The 17660-nt window shown below is 44.0% G+C and overlaps 2 protein-coding genes across 2 annotated transcripts; one reads left to right on the plus strand and one right to left on the minus strand.

Moving 5' to 3' along the window:
- Positions 1–1302: 1302 nt before the first annotated feature.
- Positions 1303–16590, plus strand: T265_13932 (hypothetical protein; the record flags this gene model as incomplete). The annotated part of the gene is made up of 9 exons (XM_009171200.1): positions 1303–1493; positions 3941–4053; positions 5477–5695; positions 6601–7051; positions 9714–9807; positions 12690–12752; positions 12872–13000; positions 16268–16397; positions 16478–16590. Coding segments are annotated over 9 exons (1503 nt in total), but the record flags the coding sequence as incomplete, so codon positions are not given.
- T265_06025 (hypothetical protein) lies at positions 6752–16665 on the minus strand (the record flags this gene model as incomplete). The annotated part of the gene is made up of 3 exons (XM_009171184.1): positions 6752–6858; positions 9662–9793; positions 16422–16665. 3 exons carry the CDS (start codon positions 16663–16665, stop codon positions 6752–6754), a joined length of 483 nt encoding a protein of 160 aa, XP_009169448.1.
- Between the last annotated feature and the right edge of the window lie 995 nt (positions 16666–17660).

Genomic DNA, 17660 nt, shown 5'->3' on the forward strand with positions numbered 1-17660 from the left:
AGATGGACCTGGTCTTTGCTGTATGAAGTCTACTTATTCCTAGCCCCAAGACTTCCAGTAACCGAAGCCTTGAAATTTACGCTTTACCATCTTTTAGATGTTTCTGAAAGGGTTAAAGGGCATTTTATGTACTTCCTGCATTGAGCTGTTAGTGATGAGTTTTTTTGTTTTTCGAAGACAAACGCGAAATCAAAGGGTTTTGACGCAACTCTCTGTGAAGCTCTGCACACACGCAGACAAAAATAAAAGACGGTCGGTGTTATGCGTTTGTGGAAAGCGAAACAAAAGTCAAATTCCTGGTAGGAATAGGATAAACTTGTATTCTGAAATCTCCTCTCATTTAGGACGACTGGACAAGGAGATTATGTCTCCACAACGGGCAGACTGATAGGCAATTAGGAGGTTGTGTGAATGCAGACAATTGGATATTTGCCAGCACGTCTGTGCGTTCCGCAAAAACGGAAAAGAAGCATCAACAGAGGCATTAGGCAGGAAGCATCTGACACCACCGATTGTTACCAAACTTCTCCGAAAACAGACACTTGAGTGTTCAAAAATGTTGACAATCCTGGTGTAAAACGCCAGTATAGAGTATCTCCACAAGTCAATCTCAAGTTAGTCCCTGCTTTCAGCCTTCTACTGAAGAAGAAAGTGTCGTCTTGATTCTGGTAAGCGCCGTCGGGTGTCAAATTCCGCCAGTTCCATCATTCAAGTGGGCTTTCAAGACAACTTGTGATTAGACATCTTGCTGATCACTTTTCAAGTTGATTGACGGAAAACTGTCGAGCTTCTGAGCTCCGTTTGCAGTTTTTTTAATTGGTGTTCCTAAATTGCTACTCACAATTCGCCGATTAGTTTTTCACATTGGGAATGGTCGTGGTGGAAAAGGTGAATTCTGTGGTGATGTTAGCAGACACAACTGGAGTAATAGTTCGTTTTGTGTCCTACTACCATTAACGACAAGTCTTACTGTACGGTATAACTTGGATGCCCAGACTACCGACCATGATGGACGTTAGTCAACAGTCAAAAGAGGTTGGTGTACTTCGGACTAATGAGCGGCTACGCCTGAAAGGAAAAAGGTCTTCACTGCGGAGCTATTTATTATAAAATGCCAACAGACCGGTTACAGACTATTGGACTGAGAAGCAAAACTCACATATGCATCTTGTTTTATAAAAACTGCACATCCATCTTCTCTTTGAACGCGTCTTCTTGGATTTTCCTGGATATTCATTGACTGTTGCTCAAATCCAAGCAAACGCTACAAAGCGACTCCACAAATTCCACGATAGATCTTAGTTTCCAAGAGACCCAAAGCGGATTTACAAAAAAGTATACTACTCGCATGCGTCCCCATCAGTAGTATCACCGTTACACCCACAGTATCGTCCTTCCAGCCTACGAGTCGCTTACTATGCCTTTGGGAACAACTCCAGATATTTGCTTCCACTAAATACAAGCAAACTTTCATGCGAAAAAAGTTCCACCTGGTAAACCTCATGTCAAACGTCGTCAGGGTTTAGGTACTGTTTTCAAAAATTCGCGTTAAGTACGGGGAACCCAGACATTACAACAAACCGAAATCAAATGACGGAGGCTAGCATGAGTTTAATCTCCAAGAGAGTTTTGTCTACCTAAAGTATTCCATTCTTCATTCCTAACCTGTACCTCTCTGATTTGGAAAATGTTAATCAATTTGGACGTAGACCCTTGTGGCTGTTACATCCACGGACTGCATGTTAAGAACCTCTGTCATTCGGTAACATGTGTAACATTTGGAAAGTTTATCTGCCTGCAGCTATTCACGCACAGTGCGGGCATAAGAACGTGGAAAGTTTTTGTGTTCCTGCACTTTGCACCTTCTGTTTGCTTGCTGAACGGTGTTGACAGCAGACATCACTTGCTGTACCAAGTTCCACTGGTGCACTTCGGGTGAAAAAGTGACAAGTAATCAAAAGCCCAGTTCGCTTTTCGTACTTGATAACTCTATCATTAGGTTTTGCGTGCCTTGATGGTCATATCGCATTGATCAGAGATTATTTGCGCCTTATTTAGAAAGTACGTTATCCTCCCAGCAAAATTCATTGATTGGTTAGTCAGACCGCTACGGACTGAGGCGGACATTTGAACATTCACGGCTGTTATTGGTTGTTTTGAGTAGAAACGAGGTTGAGGTGTTTGGACAGGACGACAAAATGTTTCACGCCTCATATCTTCAAGAGGTGGATGCCCTTCTGGCTCACGAATATGCTGTACCGGCTAACCGTCCGATGGTCATCCTGTAATAGTGCAGTTAGTGCAGGCAGGTGTGAACTTGCACACCTTCAAAGCTGAGTTGGTGGGTGCCTTGTTCAGGGGTGGTTGAAACTTTAACTATACATCTGATAACAGTGAAGCATGGTGATTTAAACTGTTCTGAGGGAAGACAGCCTGGAAATACCAGTAATAAGAAGGTACCGTGAGGTGGTATTTTTCACATCTTGGGGCATAAGCACATCAGTTGATTACAGTAATATTCTTGTTGACTCTGCAAGAAGAATAACTTCTGCGTAAATCTCCCAACTGAGAAGTGGTTGTTCGAGCAGCAGTCAACACAAGTCCACGGGTAGCGGTTTCTGCAACTGAAGAATGAGCAGTTCTATACCTCGTCTGAGAACTAATCACGCTGCTCTGCAACGGCTCTAGACCGAACAACAGTACTCAACAGTGCTCACTCACTGCCGAGGATTCCTAATATGGATGAAATAACTGTAAAGTTCTTGCATTGTCAGCATGAGCTGACCTCACTGCAATTGCTTTTATCGAAATTTTCCTCCAGAAGTCTCTCGAAGCTTTCCACTTGGAGTGGATGGTCCTATAAGTACTGTTGCGATGTACGTATGGTCTCTTCGTGTGAGCAATTCTCATTGCGGAGATTTGTTGATCTGCCCGGTAAAAGATGAATTTGCAAGAGTGCCGCACTACAAAAACATTCACATCAGAGAGCCTTCAAGGAAATTGATGAAGGTAAGAAGCAACTGAAACATGAGGTGGCCTGGTGCAGCCAATTCAGTTGCTTGGAAACATCACAAACGAGGGATCCAGCTGGGTTCCAATCGAGTCTCCCGCAAAACCAAATGAGTTTGCAAATGAGTGTATTTCGCTAATTTCGTGCAATTTGGTCTCAATTAAAACATAAGGTTGATAAAAACTGGGGTACTGCGCCTATCTGATTTTGCCAAATGGCTTTCACAAGCTCCTCTGTCTTTTCTCCGTAAAATAACCCCCCCCCCCCAAGTTCTTATCACAGAAACGGCGGCAAAATCTAACAGGCGACTTTCAAACCAAAAGCTTTTATGAGGCACGTAATAAATTAACAGACTTAGTAGCGGCAACAAACAACTCAATCAAAGTTTTTTTCCTCTGATCAACTTGTCAACTTGAATTAAAACCAAACAAAGTTGTCGTGAACAGTTGTTTGGGCTAGCAACCCGAGAATTCCTTGACGTGAGTGTAATCTACCTGTCCATGTATTGGTAACTACCTCTCTAGTTTTTATTGGCTGGAGCGGATCCGTAGAAAACAAATTACATTGCGTTCCATTTTAACCTTAGTTGTGATCACTTTTGCTGGAAAACTCATCAGTGTCTTAAATCGAGGACATTTCCAAAAATATCATATGCGGTAGAGCCTACCATCTTACGCGACGGGGAACTGCTATAGATCCTGGAAAGCACATTCTAGAATAGAATGATGTCCAATGCACAGTTGAATTCAAAATAGGAACAATGTGAGGCCGAAAATTAGTAAGAAAGAAAGTGAACGTTAGACAAAATTTCCCACATGGGCGTAGTTTGGATATTTCAATAGCGGAAACTTTCTGAGTTTGGGGAGATGCATACGACTGATAATTCTCAATAAGGAGGAAACAGCACTACAGCTTTTCTCGACTTCTCAGTGCCTCACTCACTCGCTCAAGTGCGGAGACGTTCGCCTGTTCAGGCGTGAGAATTCAGGTGCGTCCAACGTGCGATGGTGGAATAGTGGTTGCACGTTCGCCTCGCATGTCAGGTGACCGGAGTTCAAACCCGTCACGGGCATTGGATATGCACTGCTGATGAGCTCTAACAAGAGCGAAACTCGACTCCAGTGTTTCCCCCCTTTGGTGTGGATTCACATGAATAATTGCGCCAGGACGAGAGTGATGTGAAACTGAACAATACACCTCCCGCAAAACCCTACTTGCATCAACTATGAATAACCTCACAAAATGAGCGAGAATTCTATCGGAGAAGTTATCACCCGAAAAGCTAGTCCACACACGTGACCACGTGATGTGGACACTGTGATTGAAGGAACGTTATATCCTGTCTAAGTGGAAGCCAATCACGGTACTGTTCAGCCTGTTCAGACCGGCCGGAAGCTTGCGAGTTCGAAATTCACTGAGTTTCTGGCTTCCCTGACGGGACGAAATCTCGTGTGAGTCACTCGACCTCCTCACTCTACTACGAATGGTATGAGGGAGCCTGATTATGTACGAATCCTAAGGGCAGATGATATCCCAACGGAGACTGCTTTGTTACACAGGCCAGTATCTCTTCTGGGCCCAGATGCCGTCTGAGTGGGGCGTTCAAAAGTTGCTATAAATAGGCGAAGACTTTGAGAGAGCTTAGCGAAATCGCTGACCGGAAGATCCGTGGTCCGATCCCAACCTTAACACGCAGGCTGATTCCCTCTAGATCTTTGCAACCTGGCATTATCTCAGTCTTCGTGCTTCCTTCGAGTGGCGTGGTACCGAAAGGACACTGCAGCTGGGCAATAATTAGTGCTATTTAATACAGAATATTTCATTATATAACGATGCTTACTTCTGTCAGGTGGATTCAGCCTTGTCATTCATGAAACCCCACATTCTGATTTTTCATATCCACCTTCTGCCTCTAAAACCTTGCCAGGTATTCTCACCCACAGGCTATAAAGACGCTTTCCAAAGGTGTAATTGAAATGTCCGCCTACACTGTCTACCATTATATGGGTTCACGCATCACACTACTTCAAATCCAGATCCGAATAGTTTAAAAATTCGTTCTCGCGTTTTTCTGTCGCTACGACATTTCACCGCTCCGCATTCCGTCGGGCAATTATGCGTCTAATCAAAGTGTTACAATGTTTAAATCTACTAGATCATTATTGGAACCGATGACTCTGTGAACTTGCTTATTACAACAGGTACGCAAATGCCAGAACAATGACATTTTGAACACCATTTGGTAAGGAGTTGAAAGTGGCATTTTTTGACTCAGTAGGACTTTAAGCAGGTAAAAAAAATCCTGCATCTTTAAAATGGATGTACGGATTTTCCGAAACTAAGGAAACGGCTAGTTGGAAAGACTCAATTTTTGTCTGGTCGACACCAAAGAAATATTGATAATGAATGGAGATTTCGTCCTGTCATTGAATCCAGGCTGAGAAACGCTGTATCGTTCAGCTGCAGCACCCTTTCGGTGCCTAGCTGCCATTCCACACGAAGGAGGCACGAGGGCTGGGATACTGCGAGAGTGCCCAGACCTAGACAGGGGAAGTCGAGAGGCGGAGGTCGGGTTTGAACCACGGACGCTTTGGTCAGTAAATTCGCGCTCTAACCACTTGGACCATCTCGCTCCAGAGAAACACTGTATAGCTGTGGTCATTCGGGAGGCCACTCAGTATGTGAGTAGGTGATGTGGCTTCTGTTATTGAAGGATGAGTGGCGCTAGACCCTATCTAAGTGCACGGTTATCAACCTGATGATCAGCTGCTCGTGGGCGAACTAATAGCCAAGAGGTTGTACTCCAGAGAGTCAAGATGTGCATTAGTGATGATTTCCAATATGAAGAAACAGTCATGAATGCGAATCTATTTCCTACATGTTGCTCCCGCCCTCTCCGAAAGCCCATTTATGCGACCATGAACCAGTCCACGAAGGGGTGTGCGAGGGTGTCCAATTGGACCGAAACTCTGGAAACCAGCACAGCGGCTTTCGCGCTAACCATGTCGGATCGTATTTTTAGGTCAAGCAAAGAAAAACCTGAGAGACTACAACACACCAGTCAAACACACTCGCAGCCAGCCACACCTGGCCGAACAGTTAAGCTTTCAAACAACTAGCAGCCGGGAGGCCTTGGTTTCGAAATTATTCGGAGTTTCTTTGGATCCGCCCCGCGGATGATTTCAGTTAGGGACGGAAGTGTTGGGCAGCGCTTCTCGCCTTTTAAGCATAGACTGACTTCAGTTGCGGAACAATATTTCAACTGAAAATTCCAAAATCCATCACACCACCAACAAACAAGTTTTCAAGCCTTCAAAATTCATTTGAAATCAGACGACGATCATAACTTTCTCCACGGCATTTGTAATAAAACGACCTTGGAATTTTTGCTGGTGCCTTCACGTGATTGTAGGATTTGTGGACTGGTGACTGGGGCATTGTTTCGCTGGGCTACGCCACACCAGGTAGGCAAACAGACAGCAGCCAGGTTATCTGCAACGAATACTTCCTTTAATAACCACTTAGGAATCTGGTGCTCAGGAATCCTAAAACTCCCAGTACTTGTTGGTGAATAGTTCATCTGTGTCAAGTTAATGTTAACTATGATAATCTGGAAAGTTCATTGAAGCAGGGTTCAAGATTTACGACCGGATTTAGTTTTATTCAGTGCGAAATGACTCAGTGGTTACAGCGCAAATTTACTGACCGGAAGGTTCGTGGTTCGAACCCAGCCTCTGCCTCTCAACTTTCCCTGTCTAGGCTTGGGCAACCTGGTAGTATCACAGCCCTCGTGCTTCCTTCAAATAGCATGGCAGCTAGGCACCGAAAGGGTGCTACAGCTGAACGATCTTTATTTATATTTATTTTTTATCCAGTGCTTCAGTGGGCTAAAAAGAAACATTTTAGATGGAGTTTCATTCTACATACGTTTCAGGACAACTTCGTGAATAAAGACTTCAACTGCGGCCTTCATTTACGTGCCTTAGTATGCAGTCTTGTCAAGTTAGCGAACGAGCGTATGCTGGATCCGACCATGTCCAAGTGGTTGGTGACCAAAACCAGATTGTCCACGAGCAACTGAAAGAAACCCCGGCAATCCCGTTAAAAAAACGAGTTTTTTTTAGAAAAATCCCACTCGGACAGGGTGGTGACAAAGGTTTATCCCGCGTAATCGAACCCCACCAGGAGATGGCTACTCCCTCGAGTCAGAATAAGTGGTGAGACCATTTTGTTTCTAGCAACCTCAACGTCTGGGAGGCACTTAGAAATTCCACTATATTTCCTGTTTCAATCAGTCGTTTCACAGCTCTGGTATCATCGTGACTCCAAAGTCGCTGGAAAATCACCGACATGTTCTGTCCATGATGCACAGTTCTGATGCGTTTTTCACTTGTCATCAGCTTCTATGAGCTGGTTCACTTTGAACGCAAGTTGCGTCCCCTGAGCTGACTAGGTCCCGCGCTGAATGTTAGTCAGATATGTGAGCCAGGTTAGCTTACGTCAGCAGCTCATCATGTTCATCACCATCATCATGGACAGCATAACATCAGTATTCAACACGGATGTTTCGCTGCCGCACCTTGACAGTCCTGGGGGATGAGCCAAACAGGAGAGAGGTATGAATGGATTGGGAGAGAAGGACGAATAAATATGTGGAAGAGCAAGAAAGGAGGCGTCAGCACTAGCCATGCTGGATACAGCAAGCAAGCCAACCCGACTGATGTCAGCACGCGATGGCCGATGAGAGCATTGTTGGTTATGATGGCTATTCTTTGACTGGGATACTGCCAGGTCTCCTAGGAGGACTACTGGGGTCTACGACCAAAGCCTTTTGCTCAAAATCGTGAGTGCAAGGCAGTAGTAGAGGCAATGAAGGGAAGTACAGTGCTTTGTTCAAAGAAAACGTTGCCGCGGTTTCCAAGCCCCAAGCTGGTATGACAGAGTGTCGCATGGACGTCCTGTGCACACAGGCCATCACTTTGTCATTTCACAAAATATGTACTCGGAAAGACACATTATTCATCTTGTTCATAGGCTATGGCTAAGCTATGCTACTAGGGAACGGCACCTATCGAGGGAGAACACGTGTAGGATCTCATAAGCAGAACTAATTCAACTACCACATTCCAACCTATTCCAATGACGTTGGAGGTCTACCGATACCTGCGATCATGTTCGGCTGGCACATAACAGTTCCTCCGTGGTTTCTGCTGATAAAATAGGTAAAAACCTCTATGATTAGTTAGCCAATCTAGAAATCCGTAATCAAAAACGTGTCCGCGTTAATCTTTCTCAATATCAATTTGACAATACCATCAGCAGTGATACTGTTTTTTGGGGGGGTTTGTAGAAGAGAACTGAAGCCTAAAGATGCACAAAACTCAATGCAACTCTGTTGATTGCCCCCTATTATTTCATGAAGACACCATCGTACAAACTATCAGACGTCCCCGAGTGTGATAACGCTCTGAACATAACTTCATGATATCCACTGGTCATCCCATTCATTTAGAGTGATACAATTTCCATAAAGTTGGTCACAGGAGAAAGCCTCCAGGAGACTTATTAGTGAGTTCGAAAAACCGTGTATACCTCATGCTAGAGGCCACCTATGACACAGCTGTTTGCTGGCTACACATTTTCAGCTAGTTGGGCATTGTACTTCTCTTTAATTCAGGACATTTTGTAACCTTGAAGAGTCAATCACCCACTCAAGTTATGTACACAAGTGAGTCGCCAGAAATAGATTTTTCCCCCAAAAAAGTGTTGACCCCAGGACCATCGCAGTTTGCGAAAAGTAGCTTCCAACTCTCTGATGGAAGGGACTTGATTCTCGGGGCTGTACAGTGCTTGTTGCAAAAAAAACCAAAAGGACTGTATCTATCTAGTCTCTCATGCTCATGTGGACGGCTTAGCTATCCCAATGGAAGTGTGAATACAACTCAGGTGTAAGTTGAATGGAAAGTGATGAGTAGTTTGAGTGAACTCATCCGTTTAGGTGAGATGAAGAATCAAGGTAGCCTCATAGTGATATCCCTATTACATATTAACGGTGAAGGGATGGAGACATTCAGTACGTAGGGGTATGTGTTCCGATAGGCGGTGTGGAGCACAAGTCTTAAGGGCAGTTCGGTTAGGACTTTCAACTATGCCCGGTACACTCTCTTGAACAAAAACTAACAGAACCTCTAGGAAACCGGCCAGCGGATTCTGTCGGTCCGGCGATGTTGCTAGAGTGGAGGACTAGCCGGGCAAAGAAGAGAGCTAACCTACGTCCGGAAGCAACGAGTGATGTTCACGCTTTCCAAAATGGATGGATAACATGGTCGTGTGTGACATTCCCAGTTGAAAGAGTTTTCGGGGAGTCAGTTGTCTGTGGGATTACGTTGCTTAAAGTAGCGCCGTAGCAGTCAGTTAAAAGTTTGCGAGTCATTTTGAGGGATAAAACTGAAAGCACTTGCGTCGACGTATTAAACATAGTAGAATCGTATTCTCCCCCTCCATCTCTCTATGTGATGATACACTTATATAGCCATCATTGCATAATATTGTTCCGCCCAGATATAGACATAGCGTGTGAGATGGCTTATTGGGGAAGAGATTGCTCAAGGAGACGAGATGGCTTAGTGGTTAGAGTGCAGATCTACTGACCCGAAGCTCTTTGTTCAAACCCAAAATCTGCATCTCGACCACTCCTGTGTAGACTTGGACAGCCTGGCGGTATCCCAACCATCATTCTTCCTTCTGGTGGCGTGGAAGTTAGGCACCAAAAGGTTACCGTAGCTGAACGATACGATGTACGATAAGATACTCAGACGTATTGGATATGAAAATGCATTAAAAAGAGCCATTTTACGCATTTATTTGACACAAACTCTGACACTGAAGTTTTTCTCGGTAGCTGGCAGTAAAAGGATCGAGGGTCATGCACGATGGCAGTAACCTTCTTCCTGGATGTGTGCAGAAATATAACTGCTCCTTCAGTATGTTAAAACAGTTCCCGCGGTTCTATTCGACCAGGATTTGGTAGGCCTACGGTTGGCAACTCGTAAATTCCATCAGTAAATGGATACTTATCATCATTTTAAAAGCGTCTTCTTCGATGACTTTCTACCGTACACGATAGCACGGCGAAGTGCGGAAACTCCGGGGGAATAAAACGGAGGTTTTTGTCGCAAGTAACTACTTAGTTGGTGGGACAAAAGCAGAGTAGAATGGCACCCGTTCCAAGGATCCCTAGTGCAAGGTGGATAAACAGCCTGCCTAGATCGTGTTGAGTCTCGTGTCCCAACATCTGAACGGTTTTGACGTAGCATAAATCTCAGAGAACAATAATGAAGGGGGAGCATAGACGGGATCGTTCTGAAGTTAGTAGTGTGCTCAAGCAACGCTTCTGGTTGTCGAGTCAAAGCGTAAAGAACCGGACATTACGAAGAAGACGCCCAAGTCGCTCGGCCGGCTGATTGAATCCACCCAAAGTGCAGACGTGAGGCTGGTTGGCAGTGATCAGTAATCAGATTAATATGTAGAATCGTGGCCAAATCGATCTTTTCCTAGCTCCAAAATGTCTGGAGTGGCAAAGCGAGAAACCTGAGTAATTTGTTTCTTCCTCAATCAATGTGGTAAAAAAAGTCACCTTCTCCAAATTTATTATCTGATAGGGCCAAGGCAAGTTTAGAATATTTAACCAATTAATCGAATTTTCGCCAAGGAATCGCTGTGTATCACACTGATTATGTCACAGACAGGGTGCTGGACAGAAGAATAACACGCTGGAACAAACCGGCGACCCGAACCGGGGACTTGCAACAGCAAACCATTTAAGGTTCTTATTGGCGGTCTCCAGGACGTTGACGAGGTCAGTCAATCACTGTTTTAAAAGCATAATGCCGAATAGATGACATACAAGCCTGACTCATACAGTGCAAGGGGACATGTGAGCTGATGTGGGTCAAGGTTCTTTGAGCACAGAATTGCTACTGCTATGCTAAACTCAACATAACTCTATTTTGAAATTTGTAACAATATCAAAAACGCATCTGCAGGATTTGCCTACTATCCTCTTTTGACTCAGTCCAATACACTAATCAATATGCGCTGGATATGACGCCATAAAAATCGATAAGCCCTGACCTAGTCTCGGTATAAAGCCAACCTACATCCGGAACCAATGGTCTCGGTATAAAAACTCGCAACCGACCATACTCCCTCCAGAAATCAAGGAGGGAAGTTTGCGAAGTTTTTGTTTGCCCAGTGACGAAGTTCGGTCGAAATTGAGGCCTTCCTGAAAACCATTTTTTCATATAATCTCGTTTCCTGTTTTGGGACTATAAGTGATATATGTTTAGAAGTTGTAGTCTCGTTTGTTGGCGTCTATCAATTGGGTCACTTCAATCCAACTTGTACCCGGTTTCCGGATCAGAACGGTAGAACATGAATAAATGTCATGTAGAAAATTGTCTAAAACTTCTACACGGTTCCTCATGTCGTTAGAGCACCCGAGCAGAATTCAGGATTTCAAAATTTTTAAGATGAAAGCTATTGAAACTATGAGGTATATCGGCCTACTGGATACGGCAAGCGTTGTAATCAGATCCAACATAACTATGAATGCTACTGAGCTAGAGATTCATGATTCCAATCTCACGTTCCCATTCTTTTCTGGTCGTTGTACCAAACGTCACTTTCATACTGATCTCTACTCCGCCCATTAGCCTCCGTAACAGCACTGTTTTAAGGCACCGCATCTATATTTAGTTTCTGTCTGAACTCACGTGACCGCCTCATTACAGTTTTCAACAGAGGTAGACCATGAGAGCTGTTTCTCCCCCATACATGGGTGTATGAGCCCACACCTTTCTATGGCTCTCAGGCGATTCGAATCCACACGCAGTGGCCAAGCTCAGGTGTACGTGTAAGCGACACAAGCTGTTACAGTACACTGATCCGACAGGAAAGTATGAACAGAGGTTTTTCATACTTGATGTGCACTGACTAGTGAACGCAATCCATGCTCAATAGATTCTTTTTGACTTACTAAGGTTAACAAGCTTGCATTGCTTGCTTCTGTGAGTAGACCGGCCCTTCTATGCAAGTCACATATGGTAGCTGTGTTTGGTTAATGTTGGTTTACCGCTGTGTGCTGCCGAGATCGATTAAGTGGAAATCAGCTGAATATGGTAGATGTGGCTGGTTAATGTTGGTTTACCGGAAATCGCTGTGCGCCGCCGAGATCGATTAAGTGGAAATCAGCTGACTCGCTGCATGATGGTGGAAGGGAAGTCTGCAGAACCCCCTGGGCAGTGGTAGCCAATGCCTATCGTATGTGCCCAATACATTCACTGTGGTATATGTGTCCTCAGGCTTAGAAGCTCTGGCCCAGTAAGGGGATGCACATTGCAGGTAGACAGGGGCTGATGCAAAGTGATCCGGCACCTAAATTTGGCCTGGGACACATGAGGTTACTACGATTTAGATCAATTGCAGTACGGTCTGCGAGATGGGCGCTTTAGCTATGTGAATGTCTATCAGAATAATGCGTACCGACAGCTCCGTTTGGAGTTGTTTACGGGAAGTTTAAGGTGGACTTACAAATTTATGTCCACAGGTTTATCACCCAGTTTTAAGCAAAATGGGACGGAAACTAGAGGTTCTTTAGACGTAATACACTACTTATAAGGTTGCTGAGAATTCTTCGACAGACCACGGCCGGTTTTGCCCTTATTGGAGCTCATCAGGTAAGGTAGGTCCCCGAGATTCCGTCAGCCTTATATTCTAATGGAAACCAAATTGCACGAAATTAGCGAAACACACTCATTTGTAAACAAATTTGGTTTTGCGAGTGACCCACCCTGAATCCAGCAATCTGGTTTCAAGCAGAACATAAGATTGCTTGAAACTCTAGAACTGTATCGCGATATCTCGAATATCGTACCAACTGAAACGTCAGGCGACCTGGTGCAGTTGCTCAGACACATCATAAACGAGCTAGTTAGCTTGGTTCTAGGTTAGTCTCTCGCAAAAATCAAATTTGCTGGCAACTAAGTGTATTTCGCCAGAGGACCTCCAGTTCAGAGTAGCTTCGCCTAGAGAATTTTCCCACTTCCTATCATTCACGATTTTCTCTACCCGGTGAAATTTTTAGCGAATGAACAAACATGTTAGTCGTGTGATCGAAACAATGGACTAGACTAGACATGAAACATCAATTATAGCTGTCCTTTTCTGGGAGCACCATCATCCTCAGAAATACCAGGCTACAAAATTAACCAGTCCGGACCAGTCCATTGAGGACACTGGAAAAACGATCCCTTTTCTAACTTTTGAAGCAAGTTTTGGTTAAAAATCCATTGAACAGAATAGCAAACCCTCGCAAACCCATCTTACCTCAGAATTTCACAAATTGAAACCTGTTATTCACTTGTTTGAGATGGAAACGGTTGTCACAGTACACAAGATGCTACATAGACATACTTTTATCGTTTTATCACCGTTATTTAGAAAACATTTGTTCACCGTTTTGTGCCATGAAAGAGGAGCAAGGATGTCTCGTATCTGTATCATGATCGTGACCAGCTAATTGTAGTCTGGTTAGCGAATAATTGTTGGCAAATTCCTCGTTAAGTCTATTTTATTCAGCTGTCTAACTGATACGCACCATCCATAAAAGAGGACCAGTCAATTACACCCTTATCTGGTAGACACACGAAACATGTAGTTTCAATCCCATTGCTAGAAAAGGGTAACATGTTTGCACAGTTTACTTCCAGGGTTTATTGGAGTACTGCTCAGTTCCAAGTCAATTTTCATCTCCCGAAACAGCGATGATGTCTCGTATCTGTATCATGATCGTGACCAGCTAATTGTAGTCTGGTTAGCGAATAATTGTTGGCAAATTCCTTGTTAAGTCTATTTTTATTCAGTTGCTAACTGATACGCACCATCCATAAAAGAGGACCAGTCAATTACACCCTTATCTGGTAGACACACGAAACATGTAGTTTCAATCCCATTGCTAGAAAAGGGTAACATGTTTGCACAGTTTACTTCCAGGGTTTATTGGAGTACTGCTCAGTTCCAAGTCAATTTTCATCTCCCGAAACAGCGATGTGACCAACGCATGAACAAAAAGTTGCGTATTTTAGATACTAAGACGAACATGCACTGAATTATAAGATCATTCTGTAGGAAGATTAGACTACCGTAAGTGAGTAGTATGTTTTTTCCTCAGGCAAAACCTTTTGCATATCCTCCAAGATCATGTTTCCACATGGGCTTTCTTTTCATACAGGACTAGTATATATTCTTTGGGGGTACCCTCGAAAAGCAATGATATTAGTCCTTGAATGACTGCTCCAGATCCTGCGGAGGTTTCGATTTCTTCAAATTTATCTCTTCGTTTGATAATACGGCCCGCCACAGCCGATCTAAACTGTGAATATTTTATTAGGGAAACCGAACGACAACCAAACACCGTGAGCTGTGCTCATTTGGGCTGATCACATGTATAAACGCGTCTGCGTCTAACGTCATGAGTAAGAGCCCCACAAATAAGTTATACAAATGGTGCTGAACAATTCTCTGTGACCCCGCCTGCAGACTGGTCACGGCCCAAAACGATCAACTTTGGACTGGACCCACGGGGATAAAACTCCAGTTGTCTCTTTTGGACCAGACTTTAAACCTTTGCTGAGGCCACACTGGGGTCAGAGACGGTCTCATTTGTGACTAGTACAAGTCAGGAGTCTATGCTGTCTACAGGTCAGTAATGGAACTTTTTTGCTTTTGTATAATTCAAATCGTGCACCATTTTTATTCGTATGGACTAAACTCTAAGCTGAGTACTTGTCATCCTGCAATATGTGCTGTTTGCTTTTCACTTGTCACAGCTATGCCTCATCAAAGTTTAGCGCTCGAAGTAATTTCGAATGTTAACCATCGGGTTCGGACTTCTGGACTATTTTCTTCTTGGCCGAGTTTTTAGTTTTTGGAGATTTTGAATTACCTGCCTGGTCTTTGGGACTTTAAACGGTTTGGATGATGCACACTGGGAAATGCTTTCCCACTTTACGTGCTACAAAGCTATCATCTCCAATATATATTACTCGGTCTACCGAGATTCACTTGTTCAGCATTTGGAAATTGACGATAGCTGAGATTACATCCCGTTTGTGCTTGACCTACTAGCGTAGTGACTTGATTTCTATGGACTCGGTGAACACAGGATGAGTCCAAATCAACTTTACATAAGGCTATATAACTGCTAGAGTTAATTACTGATTTATTGATCGATCGATGGAGATGTGACCTGGCTGGCTAATTGCTAATCTCAAACACCACACTGGCGATTGAGTTTCACTTAGCGAGTAGGTGATCGATGAGCAACCCTGATTGTTCTGTTGAGTTTGTATCAAGTGCTTGTCCGTAATCATTTACTACTTTCTAAAAGGGGCTGGCGGAGAGCTTTTCTGTTTATTATGCGGTTTAAGGAAACTCAAAGCCAAAAACACGATGGAGCGTCAGTGGACCAATCAACTAGCAGCATTTGAGAAGGCCGTAACTCAACGGGTCTATTGTCGACGTGCTCAAATCTCGCTGTTCGATAATTATCAACTATAATACTCGCTCCTCTTTAGTGGTTTGCTGCACACGGACAGTGAGTCTCGATTTCGGACGTGTGTCAACAGTTTTGTGACGATACAAAATTTTGGACAATAAAGACGTTTATGATTGGCTAAAATTCTGTTGTTTTGATATGAGGAAAAGCGATTGTCACTCTTTTGTAGGAGAAGAGAGTCGAAGATAGTTAATCAACTCTGAAATAGAGGTTGCTTCTTTCAGTTAACCTTACAGTGGGTGGCTCCGTTAATTGTAGGCGTCACGTCAACACTTTTTGCCAGCCTTTTGGAGGTACCGCCTTAGAGGATTAACCAAGATTTCTTGAATAACCCCCGCCGTTGAAAAACCACCTATGTCAAACTAGAATCTTCTAGAAATGATTCATACTGGGATAAGAGACACTGCACACTGCCAAAACAACGTTTCGCCTGATATGTTGGCGTGTCAGCTTTTTAAAACAATAACGCAGTAAGAAAATAGACACCAATTGTTCTCGGCTGGAACTGGTACTCTTGAGAACAACCATTTCGCACAAACGACTAGTTTCAGCTGACCCCTGAATGTGCTTATCCACCTTCAGAAACTCAAAGATACTTTAATTACGGCCGGAAACCGGACTAGATTCTTTTTGAGAAATAGACTCATTTGCAAATCAATTTGGTTTCCACGAGTGACTCAACTGAACCTCTCGTTTATGATACTCCACAACTGAATGTGCTGCACACAGGCTGCCTCATGTTTCAGTTGGCACGATATTCGAGATATCGCAGTATATTTTCATGAAGGAAACTACTCACAAGGTTGCTGAAAACTCTTCGACAGCCCAAGACCGGTTTCGCCCTTCTTGAGTATCTCGTGAAAACCAAATTGATTTGCAAATGAGTGTATTTTTCAAAAACAGTCCGATTTGGGTTCAAGTAGAACATAAGACTGACGGAAACTTGAAGACTGCGTCTACCTGATGAGCCCGAAGAAGGGCGAAACCTGTCGTGGGCTGTCGAGGGTAAAGTGCTTCCTTCGACTTGAACTCTGCGCATTTGGTATTTGAGGGAAATTGCCTTGATCCGTATCTCTTCAGTCTAATCGCTTTGCAACTGATTGGGCACTTTTTTCCAATTTCCCATCAGTCACCTATTGCGGAACACTCATTTCCGGTGGCGGGGGGGTTTCACGCTTGAATGATGAAAGCAATTTATTTTATCGCAACTCTGAAATGATTTTATCCGACGTGGCATTATTCTTTTGTGGTTACGTGCAAAATCCGCTGGTGATTGACCGTAGCTAATTCTCTTTGCAATTGCAACACTGTACTCGAATGCGTTCGTATTGCTGGGTTCTAACTTAGTCACAATTGGTGAGTAGACCTGGATAGAGGGGCGAGATGGACCAAGTGGTTAGAGTGCGAATTTACTGACCGGAAGGTACGTGGTTCAAACCCGACCTCTGCCTCTCGACTTCCCCTGTCTAGGCTTGGGCAGCCTGGCAGTATCCCAGCCCTTGCGCTTCCCTCGGGTGGCATGGCAGCTAGGGTGCTACAGCTGAACGGAAACTGGATAAAGTTAGGACGAAGGACACAGTGGTTTAGCCAGTCACCAGGCCTGCCGCCATGCGTTTTCATTTCACAAACTAATGCAAACCAACTGTGTGGTGCGTGAAAACAATAGATTGTGTTTTTTAAGTTTCGATCCTCAACTCCTCTAGTTAAAACCTAAACAAGCAGAGCTACCGAATTCTTGACTTGTCTGACTGGAAAGCTGGATGAAGTGAACAAGAATTTTGTCCTCATAAAGGAAACTACTCACAAGGTTGCTGAAAACTCTTCGACAGCCCAAGACCGGTTTCGCCCTTCTTGAGTATCTCGTGAAAACCAAATTGATTTGCAAATGAGTGTATTTTTCAAAAACAGTCCGATTTGGGTTCAAGTAGAACATAAGACTGACGGAAACTTGAAGACTGCGTCTACCTGATGAGCCCGAAGAAGGGCGAAACCTGTCGTGGGCTGTCGAAGAGTTTTCAGCAACCTTGTGAGTAG

This window comes from Opisthorchis viverrini (genome assembly GCF_000715545.1).
Source record: "Opisthorchis viverrini unplaced genomic scaffold opera_v5_121, whole genome shotgun sequence".
Classification (NCBI taxonomy): domain Eukaryota; kingdom Metazoa; phylum Platyhelminthes; class Trematoda; order Opisthorchiida; family Opisthorchiidae; genus Opisthorchis; species Opisthorchis viverrini.